The sequence below is a fragment of the Hemitrygon akajei genome, chromosome 29, assembly GCF_048418815.1.
Source record: "Hemitrygon akajei chromosome 29, sHemAka1.3, whole genome shotgun sequence".
NCBI classification, from domain to species: Eukaryota; Metazoa; Chordata; class Chondrichthyes; order Myliobatiformes; family Dasyatidae; genus Hemitrygon; species Hemitrygon akajei.
In genome coordinates this window covers 3,599,020-3,620,622 of record NC_133152.1, presented here as the reverse complement: position 1 = coordinate 3,620,622, position 21,603 = coordinate 3,599,020, and the positions used below count along the sequence as shown (strand labels likewise).

General features: G+C 37.7%; 1 protein-coding gene across 5 annotated transcripts in view; it reads right to left on the bottom strand.

The window, feature by feature from the left end:
* The window catches only part of usp48 (ubiquitin specific peptidase 48), a 249,502-nt gene that overhangs the window by 162,512 nt on the left and 65,387 nt on the right, over positions 1-21,603 (bottom strand). For all 5 annotated transcript variants that reach the window (XR_012096644.1, XR_012096646.1, XR_012096645.1 and 2 more), the window contains exon 5: positions 9,935-10,059. Coding sequence is in view for 2 of the 5 variants with exons in the window: in XM_073031654.1 (XP_072887755.1) it covers positions 9,935-10,059 (125 nt within the window). In the remaining 3 variants the exon portion in view is untranslated. The remainder of the gene's footprint in view (positions 1-9,934; positions 10,060-21,603) is intronic.

Sequence of the window (21,603 nt, the reverse complement as noted above, 5' to 3'; positions counted from 1 at the left end):
AGGAGATGATAGATTGAACAAATGGAGAGGTACTGTACTTACACCCAAGGTGCAGGACACAAGAGACTGGGTGACAGTCAGAAAGGGGCAAGAGATTCAACAGCCAGTGCAGAGCACCCCTGTGGCCATCCCCCTCAACAGCAGGTGTACCACTTTTTACACTGCTGGGCGGGGTAGGGGAGATGACCTTGCAGAGGGAAGTCACAGAGGTGGGGTCTCTGCCACTGAGTCTGGCTCTGTGACTTAGAAGGGAAAGGGGAAGAGGAGAGTGGTGATGATAGTGGATTCGTTAGTTAATGGAATAGAGAGGAAGTTCCGTGTATGAGAACGAGATTCCCAGATGCCATGTTGCCTCCCGGGTGCCATGGTCAGGGATATCTCAAATCAAGATCTCAGCATTCTAATGTGGGAGGGTCAGTAATCAGAGGTCACGGTCCATGTAGAAACCAGTAACATATGTAGGAAGAGTGACAAAGTTCTGAAAAATGAGATCAGGGAGTTAGGTGCTAAGTTAAAGGGCAGGATTTCCAGGGTTGTGATCTCAGGATTCTACCCATGCAACATACTAGTGAAACCAGAAAGAGGAAGATAATGCAGTTTAACACATGGCTAAGGAGTTGGTGTAGGTGGGACCTGTATAGAACAGGGGTACTTCTATCCGAGCAAGAAGGTTTGCTAGAGCTGCAAGGCAATGAGAACCTGAGTGCCAGAACAGATTATACTGATAAGACCTCAGACAAAGTCGAGAATCAAAAGGTTCAGCGTGTTGCGACTAGTGTCCTGAGCTGCATATATTTCAATGCAAGAAGTGTTGGTGGAAAGGCAGATGAGCTCAGAGCATGGACCAACACATGGAATTATGATAGTGCAGCTATTAGTTGCAGGAAGAGCTCGACAGGCATTTCAATATTCCAATGTTCCATTGCATTAGACATGATACAGCGAGAAAGATTAAAGGGGGAAGGATGGCTTTATTAGTCAGGGAAAATGTCACGGCAATACTCAGTCAAGACAGACGGGAAAACTGATCTCGTGCGGCTTTGTAGATGGAACTGAAGAATAAGAAAGGTATGATCACTTTAATGGCACTATATTATAGACTACCCAACAATCTGAGGATTTTAAAGCAACAAATTCGTCAAGAGATCAATGTGGCAAGAAATATGGGGTTGTTATAGTAGGTGATTTTAAACTTTCCACATATTACCCAGAAATCCCATACTGTAAAAGGACTAGGTGAGCTAGAGTTAATGAAATGTGTTCAGGAAAGTTTCCTGAATCAAGAGTCCCAGCAAGAAAGTGTGTAATACATGATCTGCTATTAGAGAATGAGACAGGGCATGTACATGGGAACACTTTGCACCTAGAGATCATTATGCCATTTGTTTCAAAGTAAATATGGAAAAAGATAGGTCTGGTCTGTACGCTGAGATTCTAAATTGGAGAAAGCCCAATTTTGACAGTATTAGACTGGATCTGGCAACTGTGGATTGGGACAGGCTATTTTTAGGCAAAGGTAAACTTCTTAAGTGGGAGGATTTCAAAAGTGAAATTTTGAGAGTACAAAGCTTGTATGTGCCTGTCAGAAGAAAAAGTAAAGATAACAGGTTTAGGGATTTCAAAAGATATTAAGCACCTAGCTAAGAAAAGAAAAGTGAATTGCAGGTATAGGCAGATAGGAACAAAGGAGGTGCTTACAGAGAATAAAAAATGCAAGAGAACATTTAAGAAAGAAATCAGGAGAACTAAAAGAAGGTATGAGATTACTTTAGCAAACAAGGTGAAGGAGAACCCCAAAAGATTCAGAAGAATATGTTAAGAACAAAAGGACTGCAAGGGAGAAAACTGGTCCTTTGGAAGATCAGAATAGTAATCTATGCACGGAGCCAAAAGAGATGAGGGACATATAAAATGCATTTTTTGCCTCAGTATTTACTCAGGAGATGGATACAGAGTCAATAGAAGTAAAGCAAAGCAGCAGTGAGGCCATGGACCATATACAGATTACAAAGGATGAGGTGCTTTCTGTCTTGAGGCAAATTAGGATGGACGTATCACTACAGCCTGACAAGGTGTTCCCTCAGACCCCGTGGGAAACAATTTCTGCAGGGGCCTTAGCAGAGATATTTAAATCATCCTTTGCAACATGCGAGGTACTGAAGGATTGAAGGATAACTAATGTTGTTCCACTGTTTAAGAAATGCAATAAAAATATACCAGGAATTTATAGGCTGGTGAGCCTAACATCAGTAGTGGAAAAGTTATTGGAAGGTATTCTGAGGGACTGGATACATGAGTATTTTGATAGTCATCTATATCAACAACCTGAATGATAATGTGGTTAACTTAATCAGCAAATTTGTGAATGACAGCAAGATTGGGGGTATAATGGAATGTGGAAGACTATCAGAGCTTGCAGCGGGATCTGGACCAGCTGTTAAAAAGGGCTGAAAATTAACAGCTGGAATTTAATACAGACAAGTGCAAGGTGTTCCACTTAGGTAGGACCCACCAGGATAAGTCATATACAGTGAACAGTAGGACATTGAAGTGTACAATAGAACAAAAGGATCTGGGAATACAGGTCCATAATTTATTGAAAGTGGCAGCACAGGTTGATAGGGTCATAAAGAAAGCTTCTGGCACATTGGCCTTCATAGATCAAAGTATTGAGTACAAAAGATGGGTTGTTATGTTGAAGCTGTATAAGCATATAGGTTAGGACTTTATTTCTTGGAACACAGAAGATAGAGGTGAGATTTGATAGAGGTGTACAAAAATATGAGTGGTATAGATAGAGTAAACGCAGGCAGACCTCACCCACTGAGGCTGGGTGGGACTGGAACTAGAGGTCATGAGATAAGGGTGAAATGTTTAATGAGAACATGAGGGGAAACTTCTTCACTCAGAGTGTCATGAGAGTGGAACGAACTGCCATTGCAAATTGTACATGCAAGCTTGATTTCAATGTCTAAGAGAAGTTAGAAGTCCTCCCTGATGGTAACAATGAGAAGAGGGTATCTTGAGGCATCACTTACTGAAGATGTCTGGATGCTGGGGAGGGTAGTGTCCATGATGGAGCTAACAAAGTTTACAACTTTCTGCAACTTATTTCATTCCAGTGCAGTGATACAGAATGTTAGAGTGCTCTCTATGGCAGATCTGTAAAAATTTGCAAGCATCTTTGGTGACATACCAGATCTACTCAAATTCTTATGAAATACAGCTGTGGTTATGCCTTCTTTCTAATAGCATTATTAATTTGCCCTATCTGATGTTCACAATCAATTCTTTCGTCTTACTGACGTTCAGTTCAAGGTTGTTGCTGTAAGACCACTCAAACAACTGATCTATCTTGCTCCTGTATTCCTTTTTGTCAGCATCTGAAATTCTGCCAACAATAGTTGTGTTGTTAGAAAATTTATAGATGGCATGTGAGCTGTGCCTAGCCACAAAGACACGAGTGTAGAGAGAGTAGAGCAGTGGGTAGGCACACATGCTTGTGGTGCATCAGTGTTGATTATCAGTGAGGTGGAGATGATATTTGCAATCCACACAAACAGTGGTCTTTCGGTGAGGAAGTTGAGGATCCAGTTGCAGTGAGCGGTTCAGAGACCCTGGTTTTGGAGCTTTAGGAATGTTGGTGTTATACTCCAAGCTACAGTCAATAACAGCAGCCTGACGAAGGTTTTACTATTGACCAAGTGATCCAAAGCCACAAATAGAACCAATGAGATTGCATCTGCCGTAGACCTATTGTGCTGATAGGAAAATTGCAGTGGGCCCAGGTCCTTGCTTAAGTAGGTGTTGATTAAGTAGCCATAACCAATCTCTCAAAATACTTTATCATGTAGATGTGAAAGCTACTGGCTGATCACACTGTTCTTCTTGGGGACTGGCATGGTTGTTGCTCTTTTGAAGCAAGTGGGAACTCCAACTGTAGCAATGAGATTGAAAATGTCTTTGAACACACCCACAAAGTTGGTTGGCACAGATTTTCAGAACACACTTGAGTGCTCGGTGGAGGGCAGCAATGCTTTTTCCTGGTGGGGATGGGGGGGTTGTCTTGTTGCTGTTTGTGCATTAGAGGGAGGAGCTGGGGGGGGTCTTTGGGGTTCTAACGTTTGACTGTCATTCATTCTTTAGGGTACTCGTGGATGCTTGTGAAGAAAAAGAATTTCATGATGTATATTGTATACACTTCTCTGACAGTAAATGTACATATTGAGAGACTCTTGGTGGTAATTACTGGTTTACTTTATAACCAAAAAGCAGTTTTGGCTAATGTTTATGCACCTAATACAGACTATCCTGAATTTTTTAGGCAGCTATTTATACCTTTTCCCAATTTAAATGAATATAGGTTAATAATGGGTGGAGATTTTAATTGTTGTTTGAATCCTATGTTGGATAGGTCTGCACCTAATCAGGTACCTCCAAATAAATCTGCAACTTTTATTAATTCCTTCTTAGTTGACACGGGAATTTCAGAAATTTGGAGGTTTCTACATCCCAATGATAAAGAATTCTCTCTTTTTTCCCATGTTTATCACAATTACTCTAGAATTGATTATGTTTTTATTGACTCTCGTTTAGTTTTGTCCAACACTACCTGTGAGTATGATGCAGCTGCCATTTCTGACCATGCACCTCTGAAATTATCAATTAAATTTAGTGATGTAACTTTTAGTACTAGACAATGGCGGTTCAACTCTATTTTGCTTCAGGATTTAAATTTTGTTAATTTTATTAAAGAACAGATTGTATTTTTCTTTTCATCTAATTCAATGGAAGAAATTTCCAGTGGGATATTATCGGATACCTTTAAAGCATATATCCGTGGACAAATTATTTCATATTCCGCTGGATTGAAAAATGAATTAATAGTGAGATACGAGCATTGGCTGATAATATTAAAGATATTGATAAAAATATTCTATTGCTCCCAATTTGGAACTTTATAAAGAGTAAGTTGAACTTCAGATGCAACATAGTTTGTTATTAACATCTCCGATTGAAAACCAATTATTTAAATCTAGGAGTCAATTCTATATACATGGTGATAAATCGAATAAATTGTTGGCTAATCAATTGAAAGCAGCTTTGGCAAAACATCAGATTAATAAAGTTCGTAGATGGGATGGTGCCTTGACGGTTAATCATGATGAAATTAACAAATCTTTTCAAGAATTTTATACTAATTTATATCAATCAGAATTTCCTGATGACACTACTATAATGAATGAATTTTTAGGGGAACTAAATTTTCTGGAATTACTAGGTGATGGACATTTAGTATTAGATGCACCCATTACTGAAGAGGAAATAAAGAAGGCAATTTTTTCGATAAACTCAGGTAAAGCACCCAGTCCAGATGATTATATAGCTGAATTTTTTTTAAACCTTTTCAGATTTACTCTCCCTGATTATGTAAAGTTTTTAAAGATGCTTTATTAGTAGGTAAATTACCACAATCCTTTTATGAAGCATCAATTTCCTTAATTCCTGAAAAAAAAGATAAAGATCCCACTGAATGTACATCATATAGGCCTATATCTTTGTTGAATGTGGATTCTAAAATCTTTTCCAAAATACTAGCAATTATATTAGAGAAGGTATTGCCTCAGAATATTTCTGAAGATCAGGCAGGATTTATTAAAAATCGTTATTCACATTTTAACATTAGGAAGTTAATGAACAATGTATACACTACTTCATCTAATACTTCAGAACGTGTTATTTCGCTTGATGCCGAGAAGGCGTTTGATAGACTTGAATGGGAATATTTATTTAATATACTTGAGAAATTTAATTTCAGTTCAAAATTTATATCTTGGATTAAACTGTTATATCATACACCCTTGGCTGCCATATTTACCAATAACCAGAGATCCCCTTTTTTTTAAGGCTTTTTTGATATTGCCCTGGAGCCCTTGGCAATTGCTATTCATGATTCACCTAATATATTTGGCATTATTTGTGGGAACAGGACGCATAAAATATCATTATATGCAGATGACCTGTTATTATATATTTCTAACCGAGAGAAATCCATTCCTGCAGTAATAACTCCACTTGCCCAGTTTAGTAGTTTTTCTGGGTATAAATTGAATCTTGATAAGAGTATGCTTTCCCCATTAAATATGCAAATCCCTATTTATAGACAATCAACATTTAGAGCGGCTACTGATTATTCTACTTATTTGGGGGTTAAAATTACTAAGTATAGGGATATATTTATAGTAATTTTTTACCTTTAATTGATCATGTTAAACAACTGTTTACTAAATGGTCCCCCACTGTCCTTATCTTTGATCAGTAGAATTAATGCTATTAGGATGTTTATTTTACCTAAATTTCTATATCTACTTCAGGCAGTATCACTTTTTATTCCTAAATTTTTTTTGATACCATCAATTCTAAAAAATTTTCATATATATGGCAATATAGATATCCCAAGTTAATTAAGAAATATTTACAGAAATCAAAAAAGGAAGGCGGTTTGGCTTTGCTGAATCCTAAACTTTATAATTGGACAAGTAATATTCGATATTTAATGTTTTGGACACAAGAGTTGGATGAAACTCAATCTCCACGATGGATGAACCTCGAATGGGAGTCTGTACAGGGGTTTTCACTGGCTTCTATTTTTAGGATCTGTGCTTCCTTTTGTATTTACTAAACTGAATAAACAAATGATAAATCCAATAGTTAAACATACAATACAAATATGGTTTCAATTTTGTAAATTTTTTGGATTGAATAAATTTATCCTGTCAAGCACTATTATATCTAACTTTTTTTTCCCAACCATCTAGAATTGATCAAGCCTTTTTGTTATGGAAAACAAAAGGAATAACGTTTTTGTGATTTATTTATGGATGATTGTTTTATGTCTTTTGAACAGTTGTCTAATAAATATCATTTGCCTAGATCACACTTTTTCAGATATTTACAGATTAGAAACTTTCTGAATGCTACTTTACCTACCTTTCTGTTATCACATCCAATCGAAGTTACAGAAAATTTTTTGGGTTTAAACCCCTTTCAGAAGAGTTTAATAGCAATTATTTATGATTTGATTATGAAAATAAGTCTAGGTAGTTCTGAGAAAATTAAGAATGAGTGGGAAAGAGAACTTCAAATATCTATCTACAGAGAAATGGGAGAAAATTCTTAAACTAGTTAATACTTCATCAATGTGTGACAGACATGCTGATACAATTTATGGTGGTTCATAGGGCTCATATGTCCAAGGATAAGTTAGCACATTTTTACCATCATATAAACCCTGTTTGTGATAGATGTTATTCTGAAGTAGCTTCTTTGACACATATGTTCTGGTCGTGCCCTCGGTTAAGAAAATATTGGAAAGATATTTTTGATATTATTTTAGCAGTTCTGCGTGTTGATTTACAACCTCATCCTATAACTGCAATCTTTGGACTAACAGTGATATAGACTCTAGTCATTTATCCTTAACAGCTTGTTGTTTAATTGCTTTCGTGACATTAATAGCCAGAAGATCCATTTTATTTAAATGGAAAGATTCCAACCCACCTACCACATTTCAATGGTTTTCCCAAACGACTGCCTGTTTAAATTTGGAAAAGATTAGGAGCAGTACTATGGACCCCTCGGTTAAATTTGAAGAAACTTGGAAGCCATTCATTCAATATTTTCATATGATGTAAGTTGACCCTTACTGAATACTTTTCTCAGTAATTTTTTTTATGTATAGAGGAGCGGAGTTAATGACAAAATATAATTTTAACCGTTGAATTATGCAGCTTTGTTTTTTTTAGGTTAGTTTGTTTTAGTTTGAGTTTTTTTTTCTTTTTTTTATAATTATAATTATCTTTTTCATGGTTAATTACTAAGAGATTGGGATGTTAGACTCCATTTGTTACTTGGAATATGTGTTTCTACATGTTAACCGTTATTAATGTATTTCTGATCTCTATGTATTAGTATTAATATTGTTTATTGGAAACTTAATAAAAAGATTGAAAAAGAAATGTACCTATTGAAACCTACTGGTCTGTTTTCGTAGGCACACACTCATCCCCACAGGTTTAATGAAGTCAGTGACAACTCTGGCATATTCATTCAGACTCAACAATGAACCCCTGGATACTGTCCAATCCACCAAATCAAAGCAGTCTTTTAAATGCTCCTCTGCCTCCTTTGTCCATACCTTCTTCATCCTCTACTGGTGCTGTAGTCTTCAGTCTCTGCCTATACTCAGAGACTAGAAGTACAGCCAGGTGAGCACACTTTCCAAAGTGGGGGCGTGGGATGGCACATTAAGTGTTCTTCATGATAACAGTGGTCTAGTGCGTAGGCTTCTCTGGTTCCACAAGTGACATATATATTGGTGATAATTATTTAGGGACTTTCAAGCCGGTCTGGATAAAATCCCCCAAAATGATGAGGAAGGTATCAAAGTGCACTATTTCATGCCTGTTGAATATGTCACTGAATTTGTCTAGACTCTACAGAGTGTTTGACAAGGGTCTGAGGTGGGACGTACACCACTACCAAGATGATAGCTGAAAACCTCTGCGGCAAATAATCTGGGTGACACTTGATCGTGAGATGTTCCAGGTCAGGTGAATAGGACTGGGACAGAACTGCCATATTTGTGCACCACGAGGAATTAATCATAAAGTATACTCCACATCCTCTACCTCTGAAAGGCTCAGCAGCCCTATCTTGGCAGTGAATCATGAAGCCAGCGAGCCGTATCGCTGTGTCCAGAATAGCCAAGACATCGTGAAACAAAAAACATTAACAGTCCCTGATGTCCCTCTGGTACAGCAATTTTGCTCTGAGGTCTTTGACTTTATTTTCCAGAGACTGTAAATTTGCCAGCAGAATAGATGGTAGTGAAAGTCGGAACCCTCTTTTCCATAAGCAGACTTTTAATCCAGTGCAGCCTCTCCTCTACTGTCTTAAAGGGGTACTGCACTTGTAAATGTTGACTGCTGTCTGAGATTCGTCAATGCTTGAGTAGCAAAAATTTTTCTGAAAGCCTTAAAATGATGTTGCTTACTGTACTGTCCATGGCCATAGCTGTGAATTGCTGTTGTAGCCATCTAAAATGGGAATATCTGAAGATTTCCATTGGAGCTGCGTGCACAATTTGCCTTCTTAAATGATTCCACCGGAAAGATATTGATATTGACCAGTTAATATTAATAATATAAAATAATAACACTATAAATGGGTGCCTCAGGTCATTGAAAGAAAATCCTGAGGATATGTACAGGGAAAACTTAAAACTGATCAGTTATTTTCTGCAGTAATTTCTAAAATATTGGGTGCCAATAAGACATTTTCATTGTGTATTTGTAGTTTGTCTGATGTTAATATTCTGCAGGACCTGGGTGTGATACAATAAGAACTGAAAAAAATAGTATACAAAAAAAAAATAATTCTTGGATTGAAATATGGATAACAGCCAAGCTCACTGGTCAAAAAGTATGAACTTCCAGCAAACTGTGGAAATGACACCAGTTTCCCTCAGAGTTTTTACCTGCCATTTCTTTTCTCTTATGCACAGTGGCAATTCAGTCCTGATATCAGTGGTGATTGTGTGGAGTCTGCATGTTCTCTCAGGGGCCACATAGGTTTCTCTTTGATGCTCTGGTTTCCTCCCACATCTTAAAAGATGCATGAGCCTGTAGGTGAATTGCCATTGTAGTTAAGTGCAGAATCAGATGAGAACATGGTTCTCATGATTGATAGACCACAGGGAAAATGAAGTAGGAGAATGGAACTGTTCTGTGAGTAGGCATATACTCAATGGGCCAAATGGCTCCTAATGTCATAGGGAGATATAGAAAATACAGAAATATTTATATTAGAATGAAACATTCAAAGAACATTTTCAGCACTACGCAATTTAAGCAATACATTTTCATTCACTTACACTGTGACATATGCATACTGTCCACAGAATTGTTGCTGGATAATATTCTGTACATCTGGATTGTTCTGTTTTGATAATGTGTCTTCTAATAGGGACATAAAAAGCTTGGAAAATTCTTGGGCATCCTGTAAACATAATTACAATAGATTAAAATATTTTATTATTGAATTATAGCAAAAGGTCTTCCTAGCATTGTGAGCCAAGACCGGAAAAGATTCTGGAGTTCCAAAAATGGCCAACAAACACAATACAATAAATATTCCCAACTGCAATCACATAATTAATAGCTTCATCTTTTAATGCATAAATATCACAATTTAATAGACAAAAAGAAAATGCTAAAAATGAGTCAGGTGCATCTGAAGCAGTAAATGCAGGTAAACATAGAAATAAACAGAAATTGATTAAATAAAGTTGCGATTAATTGAAGACAATTCAGAATTTATATCTGCAGTGAAGGTCCCCTTGAAAATCAGAATGGGCCTTCGGCCTCCAGACAGCATAATAGTTAAGGTAATGAACTTGTATCTGAGTGATCTGAAGATAAAATATTCTAAGTTAATATCCACTGTCCATGCAAAATTTGCATTGAAGCATTAAATAAATTAGGAATAAATCATAAACATCAATAAAGTTGATGATGAAACTATTGGATTGGTTTATGTATGTCCTGCAGGGAAGGAACAATATCACCTTTGCTCATGATGTCCAATGTAAGATTGTAGATGCACTTCAATGCAGCAGATTCTGAAATGCTTTTGGAAATAGCTTAACAACCCAATGTTATCAGGGGCAATTAAGAACATGAAAATCCAACTACCTTCCTTAAATTTAGTCTAGTATTTGTCTCTCTCAAATAACTTCAGGTGCTTTTGTAAAATTATAACAGTTCTTAATATAACTTCAAAGTTCTTAAAATTATGCAGAAGGATAGGTCTGGTCCTTGGGTTGAGATTTGAAATTGGAGAAAGGCCAATTTTGATGATTCAGAAAAGATCTGGCAAGTGTGGATTAGAACAGGTTGTTTTCTGGCATAGGTGTACTTGGTAAGTGGGAGTCCTTCAAAGGTGAAATTTTAAGAGTATAGAGTTTGTATGTTTCTGTCAAACAGATTCAGGGAACTTTGGTTTTCAGGAGATATATCCCGGTTAAGAGTAAGATGGTACAGAGTAGGTACAGCAAGCAGGAAGGTATCCACCAGCATACATTTCCTCGGGCGACACCTTCCAGATATGTCACAAAAATGTTTTTTTTTTACTCTTCTTGCATCTGTTTTTCAGATGTGTTTCTGGGACTGTTAGACTCTGCACTTTAGTTTGGTGATCGTTTGAGTGATCCAGCGCTTTGCTGTCTCCGAGAAGATCTCAGGAAGCGAGCATGTACTCAAACAGCCTCTATGCAAAGAAACTTTGAGACAGAGCGTAAGCCGATGTTTGACTCCACTTTGCCGGTTAAAGCATTCATTAATCATCAATTAAAACATCAAGAAAGATTGAGACATTAAGGCGAATGTGGATGGCGAGCAAGAATTCAGCACTAACTGCCTTCCTTTTGATCACTGCCTTTGAGGGAGTCTGTGAGCAGCCTATCGCTGTGTTGTTTGCCATGGCAGATGGGTAGACCTCTCTGCCTCGTGCGGTGTCTCTCTATTTCGGTGAATGCCGGTGATATTGGAGGATGGTATCGTGGTTCTGCACTTATGGATTGGACTACTGTGTTTATGGACTGTGGACTTCTTCAGACTTACGGTTTTTTCATTCTGTGTTTTTTTTATTGCCTGTTCCTTTTCCGTTTTGTTAGGTGAGGGGAAGGTTTTTAAGAGTTGATGTCCTGTTAGTTTTTTTGTGAGGGGGAGAGATTGTTTTTGTGGGGTTGATGTTCCTGCTCCACTTTGTGCAGGGGAGGGGTTTGATGTTTCTCTCTGAATGACTTTCACATTCTTTTTTGTTTCATGGCTATCTGGAGAAGACAGATTTCAGAGTTGTATGGACACGTGATAATAAATGAACCTTTGGGGTACTTGAGCAGTATAAGAAATGCAAGAGAACACTTAAGGAAATCAGGAGCAGTAAAAGAAGACATGAGATTGCTCGAGCTGACAAAGTGAAGGAGAATCACAAGAGATTCTACAAATATATTAAGAGCAAAAGGTTTGCAAGGGAACAAAGTAAAACAGTTTATTAAAACAGTTGTAGACATGTGTGTCCCCACAAAATCATTCATTTCCCCCAACCAGACACCCTAGATGAACCATGAGATCCGCAATCTACTAAGGGCCAGTTTAGAGACATTCAAATCTGGTGGCCAAGAGAGTTAGAAGTCTAGGTATGATTTCCAGAAAGCCATCTAACGGGCGAAGTCGTAATTCCAGACTAAACTAGAATCAACAAAGGATGATCGACAGTTGTGGCAGGGTTTGAATACTATCACCCCTTATAAATTTAAAACAAGCAACATACAGGACTTCACTTCCTAATGAACTCAATGCCTTCTATGCTTGCTTTGACCATCAAAACCTAGAGGAACCATCACAAACTCCCACAGCCGCTGATGATCCTATGATTTCAGGATGAGGCCAACATGCAAGCAGCCTTCAGGAGGGTGAACCCACGAAAAGCATCCAGCTCAGATAGGTTACATGGCCAAGTACTAAAGACCTGTGCTGATCAACCGGCTGGAGTGTTCACTGAGATCTTAAACCTCCTACTTCGACAGTCAAGGAGTAAGTAGGTAAAGTAAGTAAGCAAAATTTAATTATACCAGTGCCTTAATGACTGAGCAACAGGTCCACAGCAAATGTCATCTTATTGGCTCGTCACTCAACCTTGGAATATCTGGATAACTAAGATGCATACTTCAGGATGCTCTTTATCGACTACAGCTCAGCATTCAATACCATTATCCCCTCAAAACTAATCAATAAGCTTCAAGACCTTGGCATCAATACGTTCTTGTGCAATTGGATCTTCAATTTTCTTACTTGCTGACCCCAGCCAGTTCAGATTGGCAACAACATCTCCTCCGCCATCTCCATCAGCACAGGTGCACCACAAGCCATGTGCTTAGCCCCCCTGTTCTCATCACTTTACAATTATGACAGTGTGGCTAAACATAAGTCCAATGCCATATTCAAATTTGCTGATGACACCACTGTTGAGGGCTGAATCAAAGGTGAGGACAAATCAGAATACAAGAGGGAGATTGAAAAACTGGCCGAGTGGTGCCACAACAGCATCTTACTCAATGTCAGCAAGACCAAGGAGCTGTTTATTGACATCAGAAGGAGGAAACCAGAAGTCCATGAGCCAGTACAGATCAGAGGATCAGAAGTGGAAAGGGTCACCTTTAAATTTCTCTATGTTATTATTTCAGAAGACCTGTCCTGGGCCCAGCACGTATGCGATTATGAAGAAAGCATGTAGCGACTCAGCATCCTTAGGAGTTTGTGAAGATTCAGCATGACATCTAAAACTTTGACAAACTTCTGTGGATGTGTAGCGGAGAGTTTATTGATAGGCTGCATCACAGCCTAGTATGGAAACACCAATGCCCTTGAGTGGGAATTCTTACAAAAAGTAGTGAATACTGTTCAGTGCATCACGGGTAAAGCCCTCCTCACCATTGAGCACCTTTACATGAAGTGATGTTGCAGAAAAAGAGTATCCATCATCAGGAACCCCCACCACCCAGGACATTTGGATCCTTGATTTCTTCACTTGCAGACTCCAGTCAGTTCAGATTGGCAACAACATCTTCTCCACCATCTCCGTCAGCATAGGTGCACCACAGGCTCTCTTCTCGTGCTGCCATCAGGAAGAAGGCACAGGAGCCTAAGGATTCACCCACCAGGTTCAGGAACAGTTATTACCCATCAACCATCAGGCTCTTGAACCGAAGGGGATAACTTCACTCAACTTCACTTGCCCCATCATTGAAATGTTTCCACAACCCATGGATTCACTTTCAAGGACTCTTAATTTTTGTACATTCAGTTTATTGTCTTTTGCATACTGGTTGAATGCCCAAGTTGGTGCGCTCTTTTATTGATTCTATTATGCTTATTATTCATTATTAATTTATTGAGTATGCCCGCAAAAAATGAATCTCAGGGTTGTATATGGTGACATACATGTACTTTGAAAATAAATTTACTATGAACTTTGAAATTGGACCTCTTGAAGATCAAAATAGTCATCTACTCATTGTGTCAAAAAGGGGGAAGATCGTAAATGGATTTTTTATATTTATATCAGGAGGCGGACATAAAGTCTATAGTAGTGAGGGAAAACAGCAGTGAAGTCATGTACCATACACAGATTAAAGGAGGAGATTCATGCTGTCTTATAACAAATTAGGGTGGGTAATTCCCCTCGGACTGACAGTGTCCCCTCGGACCTTGTGGAAGGCTAGTGCAGAAATTGCAGGAACCTAGCAGAGGTATTTTAAATGTCCTTAGCAACAGGTGCTGTACAGGAGGATTTGATGATAGCTGATGCTGTTCAGTTGTTTAAGAATAGGCCAGTGAGCCTGACATCAGTAGTGGGTGTTATCGGGAGGTATTCTAAGGGACCAGATGTACAAGTATTTGGATACACAGGGACAGACTAGAGACAGTCAACATGACTTTGGGTGGTAGGTCACTTCTAACCAGTCTTATAGAGTTTGTTGAGAAAGTTCCTAGGAAAGTTTATGAAAGCAAAGAAGGCGATGCTGTCTACATGGATTTCAGCAGGGCATTTGATAGGGTCACGCATAGCAGGTTGGTCAAGGAATTTAGTTGCTTGGCATTCAGGATGAAGTAGTGGATTAGATTAAACATTGGCTTCGCAGAAGCCAGAAAGTGGGAGTGGACTGTTGCACTTCTGACCGGAGGGCTATGATTAGTGGAGTGCCGCAGGAATCAGTGCCGGACTGTCAATAAGTTATCACTACTTATTAAATTATCTCAATGGTCTGCATCTGAAATAGCCTTAACCTGGTCTAACATGTGGCTTAACTACAAAGCCTGGCAGAACTGTTTCTACTGACAGGAGAAGGGGCAAGAGTGGGTACCGGCGCCTTAACACTAACTGCTCTCAGCAGATGGGGCTCGTCAACTGAGGTTAGCAGCTCACCTAAAAGAGAAGGAATACTCTGATCTTAATCCTCCACTGTGGTTATACCCAATCATGGAGAAGGCTTCAGAAGTAAACCCCCAAGGAGAAATCTAGAGATACATTCCCTCAGGCAGTCCTATGTCGAGTTCAATACTGGCTAGCAAGTCCTGTGACACCGCTGGACATGGAGAGGAGGAGCCTGCTGCATGGGAAACAGCTTGCTCTTGATATCGTACTGCCCTGGCTTGCATTTACAGCTAGGACGCAATATCCAGTCAACCCCAACCAATGGCAGGTTCCCATATCAATAATCTGGATGATAAAGTTGTAAACTAGTTCAGAAAATTTGAAAATGATACCAAAATTGGGGGCACAGTGGACAGCAATGAAAGCTATCAAATGTTGCAGCAGCCTGGTCTGAACCAAATGGAAAAAATTGGCTGGGAAAATGACAGATGGAGTTTAATGCAGACAAGTGAGGTGTGACACTTTGGAAGGACAAACCAGGGTAGGACTGAAATGGTAAGTGATAAGGCACGAGGAGTGTGGTAGAACAGCAGAATCTGGGAATACGGATCCATAATTCCTTGAACGTGGGATCACAGGTAGGTAGGGTCATAAAGTGAGCCATCATAAATGAAAGTACTGAGTACAGGAGTTGTACAGAGGTCAGCAGGAGACGCTCATGGAGTGAGCACTGTTTCAGATTCGCTCCATAACCTTTACTTTTTTTAACCTATGATCACCCTTATTTAACTGATTTTTACCTACACCAAAACAAGCAACATAAGCAAAAACAGGACTTCACTTCCTAATGAACTCAATGCCTTCTATGCTTGCTTTGACCATCAAAACCTAGAGGAACCATCACAAACTCCCACAGCCGCTGATGATCCTAAGATTTCAGGATGAGGCCAACATGCAAGCAGCCTTCAGGAGGGTGAATCCACGAAAAGCATCCAGCTCAGATAGGTTACATGGCCAAGTACTAAAGACCTGTGCTGATCAACCGGCTGGAGTGTTCACTGAGATCTTAAACCTCCTACTTCGACAGTCAAGGAGTAAGTAGGTAAAGTAAGTAAGCAAAATTTAATTATACCAGTGCCTTACTTCAACCACTGTACTTCATTTTTGGTTATTATTATTAATCCTTCGAAGGTGAATTTTTTTTTACTAAGATGGCGGTTTCTTCTCTAAAATATTTTTGGGTTTTTTTTGATTTCGCCATTTTTTTTCTCTTTCGTCTTCTTCCTATAATGCATTTCTTATCATAGTTTAAATTTTTTTTGGTTTGTTTGGGTTTTTACCCGATTTATAAGTTACTAGTGATTATATTCTTTTTGGGTTTTTTTTTATGACCAATTATATTAAGAAGTTTGGTTTTAGTTTAGTGATTATTATTTCTTTAGAGTTTGGGTGGATCTTTTTTTTATCCTTTATATACGGAGTTGTCTTCTGCTGATATAGGGGTAGATTTAGTTTCATTTTGCCTTTTTCCCAGCCTATTCCTGGCTGGGGTGGTCTTTTTCCTCTTTTTCTTTTTTTTTCTTCTTTGGTGGGGGGTGGGAGGTCTTTTTCTAAAGCTTATGTTTCTTATATCAGTTTTTTTTAGTTTTTTCATTTGGGCTGATTTGAAACTACAAAAATGTCCGCGATGTCGTCACTTCCGGGTCCGCCCCTTATTTTTGTTCCTCTTCCGGGTGCATGAGTTCATAATTTGGTTAACCCTTTATATATCAAAGGGTTGATTTCAGTAATATGGCTCAGACCATTAATTTTGTCTCTTGGAATACTAATGGCTTAAATCATCCGATTAAACGGAAAAAGATTTTCAAAGTATTCCAAAGACTTAAGGCTCATATTATTTTTGCACAAGAAACTCATGTGAGGAAAGAGGACAATTATTGCTTCTTTAGGTTTTGGCGGGGCCAACAGTACCATTCGAATTCGAATGCTAAAGTAAAGGGAGTTTCAATTTTTATTGACTCCTCTATTGCATTTGTCCAACACGATCTCTTTTCGGATCCGAATGGTAGATTTTTGTTAATTACTGGCTTACTTTTTAACAAAAAGGTTGCTATAGTTAACGTTTAGGCTCCAAATGTGGATTGTCCCGATTTTTTTAAGTCCTTATTTACTTCTCTACCTAATCTAAATGAATATAAGTTAATAATGGGTGGTGACTTTAATTGTTGTTTAAATCCTTTGTTGGATAAATCTATATCTACTCAGACTTTACCTAATAAGTCGGCCACTTGTATTAACTCTTTTTTGACTGATAATGGAATTTTTGATATTTGGAGATTTCGGCATTCTAAGGACAAAGAGTTTTCATTTTTCTCACATGTTTATCATTCCTATTCGAGAATTGATTATTTTTTTTATTGACTCTTGTTTTATTCCATCGATAATTGGTTATAATTATGATATTATAGCCATCTCTGACATGCTCCATTAAAACTTTCTATTAAATTTACGGATACAGCTTCTAGTGCTAGACAATGGCGATTTGATTCTACCTTACTGCAAGATCCGGATTTTATTAAATTTATGAAGGAACAGATCGATTTCTTCTTTTCAACTAATTCCACGGATGATATTTCTTGCGGAACACTTTGGGACACTTTTAAAGTATATATATGTGGACAGATTATCTCCTACTCTGTTGCTCTGAGAAAACGCATTAAGAAGGAAATTCTTTTATTGGTTGATAAAATTAAAGAGATTGACAAGAAATATTCGATTACTCCTAGTAAGGAGCTTTACAAACAAAGGGTTGAACTTCAAACGGAACATAGTTTATTACTTACATCTTCGATTGAAAATCAATTAATGAAAACCAGATCTGAGTTTTATATACATAGTGATAAATCGGGTAAACTGTTAGCTAGTCCATTGAAGAATGCTTTGGTTAAACGTCAAATTACTAAGATCCGTCAGCAGAATGGGGATCTGACAGTTAAACAAATCATTTCTAGATTTTTATACCTCCCTGTATCATTCCGAATTCCCTCATGATCATAATACCATGTGTGATTTTCTTGGGAAATTGAATTTCCCAAAATTATCATCAGATGATCTTTCAATATTAGAAACTCCTATTACGGAAGCAGAAATTAAAGGGGTTATTTCCTCTATGAATTCTGGGAAAGCACCAGGTCCAGAAGGGTATACAGTAGATTTTTAAAAATGTTTTTCCGCTACTCTTTCTCCTTGGTTATGCAGGGTTTTTGAAGAAGCAATTAGATTGGGCAATTTGCCACAATCTTTTTATAGAGCTTCCATTTCTTTAATATTGAAGAAAGATAAAGACCCTACTGACTGTGCATCCTATAGACCAATATCTTTATTGAATGTAGATTCCAAGATCTTTTCCAAGTTACTGGCATCCAGGCTGGAGAAGGTATTACCTCAAATTATTTCGGAAGATCAAACAGGTTTTATTAAAAATCGCTATTCTTTTTTCAATGCTAGGAGATTATTGAATATTGTTTATACTCCTTCACACAGCACTTCAGAATGTGTCATTTCATTAGATGCAGAGAAAGCATTTGATAGAGTTGAATGGCCATACTTATTTAATGTGCTTGAGAAGTTTAATTTTAGTCCAACATTCATTTCCTGGATTAAACTGATATATCATACTCCAGTAGCCTCGGTGCTTACTAACAATCAAAGATCTCCCTTTTTTCGTTTATTTCGGGGTACTAGACAAGGTTGTCCTCTTAGTCCATTATTATTTGATATTGCTTTAGAACCCTTGGCAATTGCTACCAGAGAATCACAGAACATTTTTGGCATTAATCGTGGGACAGATATACATAAGTTATCATTATATGCAGATGATTTATTATTATTTATTTCTGATCCTGAGAAATCCATTCCTGCAGTTTTATCATTGTTGGCTCAATTTAGTGATTTTTCCGGGTATAAATTAAATCTCAATAAGAGTGAATTGTTGGAGTCTCAAGATGGCGCTCATGGAGTAAACCGCATCTAGGCTTTGCTCCAAACCTTTTACGTTTTTTTAACCTACAAACACCCCTTAAACTTATTTTAAAGGGGTCTAAACATATAGAATTTTTTTTAAACTATCTGAATTACTCTCAACTTGCTGAAATGTCTAAAGCAAAAGAACCGAAACAGACGAGAGAACCGTTAACTTTAGAAGTTGTTGTGAAGTTTATAGAAGCTAAATTTGATGAGCTGGAGAAAAAATTACTTGGAAGATTCTCACAGTATGATGATCGTTTGAGATCACTCGAAGATAAGTTCCTGACCTTTTCACGGGAATCAAAAGAACAACAAGCAAGCATTTTGGTTCTTGAAGAAGCTGCTCGTAAGAAGGATCGTATAATCGAAAAAATGCAAGAAGAGCAAACTTCGACGATCCAACAGATGGATCGCTATAAAGTTAAAATTACTGATTTGGAAAATCGTTCTCGAAGACAAAATCATCGGTTAATTGGGATCCCGGAAAAATTTGAAAGCGGTGATCTGACCGTTTTCTTCTCCAAATTTCTAGTGGATGTCCTGGGCGAAGAAGTCCTGGATAACCCCCCGATAATCGATCGGGCACACAGAGTATCCAGATATCGGGCAGATTCAAGTCTGAAACCACGGCACATAATTCTCAGGATCCATTATCCTCATATCAAAGAACGGCTGATTCGTGCGGCTCGTAAAAAAGGTATGATAACCTATCAAAATTTTAATTTTCGCATTCTGGAGGACTATAGCCCCGAAGTACTACGGGCTAGGCTGGCTTTCAGATCGGTTATGTCGAATTTTCACCAGAAAGGCTACAAGCAAGCGTTGCTGTTTCCAGCACACCTGAGAGTCACCCTTCAAGATGGATCTTTTCGGCTGTTTAAATCGCCAGCGGATGCTCAAGGTTTCCTGGAACAATGACATTTGATCGGGCTGATCAATGTAATTTAGCCTATAGATTTGGATCTGTTATAGATTGACGTTTGGGTTTTTTTTTGACACGGTTCACATGTATTTCTTATATACGGTTAAAGCTCTCTTTTTTCTACCGGGCTTATTCTGATTTTATATTTTTATATATTATTAATCGATTAGTGTTGAAGATGACCTATTAGGGTTATTTTTTTTTTAAATCGATATACGCTCTTTTTTTTACATTTTTAGCATTTGAATATTAAGATTTGGAAAAAATAAAATGGCGTTTCTTCTTCCCGAAAGACTCCAGTGTTTGTAGCGTCATAACTGTTTTGATCTGTTTGAAAGTGTTAAACCTTCATTTATTGTTTTAATTTTTTTTAACCCTTTTTGTTTATATACATTTATAACATTAATTTTATATTTTAATTTTTGCTATATCAACCCTTTTTTTATAATGTGGGTTGTTTGTATTTTTTTTAAACTTTGTTACGTTTGAGTTGCCGTCTTGAGACAAGGGGGTAATTTTAGTATTAGATCGCTCGCTTGCCTCTGTTTGGCTTTTTTCCTGGGGTCTTGAGGGTGGTGGGAGGGAGATTTTTCTTTTTTTTCTCTTTTCTGCTTGCTTTTTGCTTAGTTTTACTTCATGGGCTTATATGAAACTACAAAAATGGCTGCGGTGCTGTGACTTCCGGCTTCCCTTTGAACTTACTTCCCCCTTCCGGGTTCATGAGTTCACTTTTCTTTCAAACCTATATGTTAACTGTAATATGTATTGTCAATATGGATAAGACTATTAACTTTGTTTCTTGGAATACTAATGGTTTAAATCATCCGATCAAACGGAAAAAAGTATTCAAAGTATTCCATAGAATGAATGCGAATGTTATTTTTGTACAAGAGACTCATGTAAGGAAGGTGGATAGTCAGAGGTTGTTTAGGTTTTGGAAGGGCCAACAGTATCACTCAAATTCGCAAGCCAAAGTGAGAGGTGTTTCTATTTTTATAGACTCATCAACTGCTTTTATACATCATGAAACAATTTCAGACCCGCAAGGTAGATTTTTGCTTATTACTGGTTTGCTTTTTAATCAAAAAGTTGTTTTAGTTAATGTTTATGCTCCAAATACTGACTGTCCTGAATTTTTTAAATGCTTATTTACATCCTTTCCTAATCTGAATCAATACAGATTGATAATGGGCGGGGATTTTAATTGTTGTTTAAACCCTTTGATGGATAGATCCAAGCCCATTCAAACTTTTCCGAACAAATCGGCTTCTCTTATTAATTCTTTTATGATTGATTCAGCTATCTGTGAAATCTGGCGTTTTCTACACCCTAATGATAAAGAGTTCTCATACTTTTCCCATGTGCATCATAATTACTCAAGGATTGATTACTTTTTCATTGATCAGCATTTACTTACAGATGTTATGGATTGCAAATATGACTCTATTGCTATATCTGATCATGCACCTTTGAAGTTATCTATTAAGGTGACGGATTCATATATTAGTACTAAAAGTTGGAGGTTTAATCCTGTTTTACTGCAGGACTCTGACTTTGTTAACTTTATTAAACAGCAAATTGATTTGTTTTTCTCAATAAATTCTACAGCAGACATCTCTAGTGGAATTCTGTGGGATACTTTTAAGGCATATATTCGT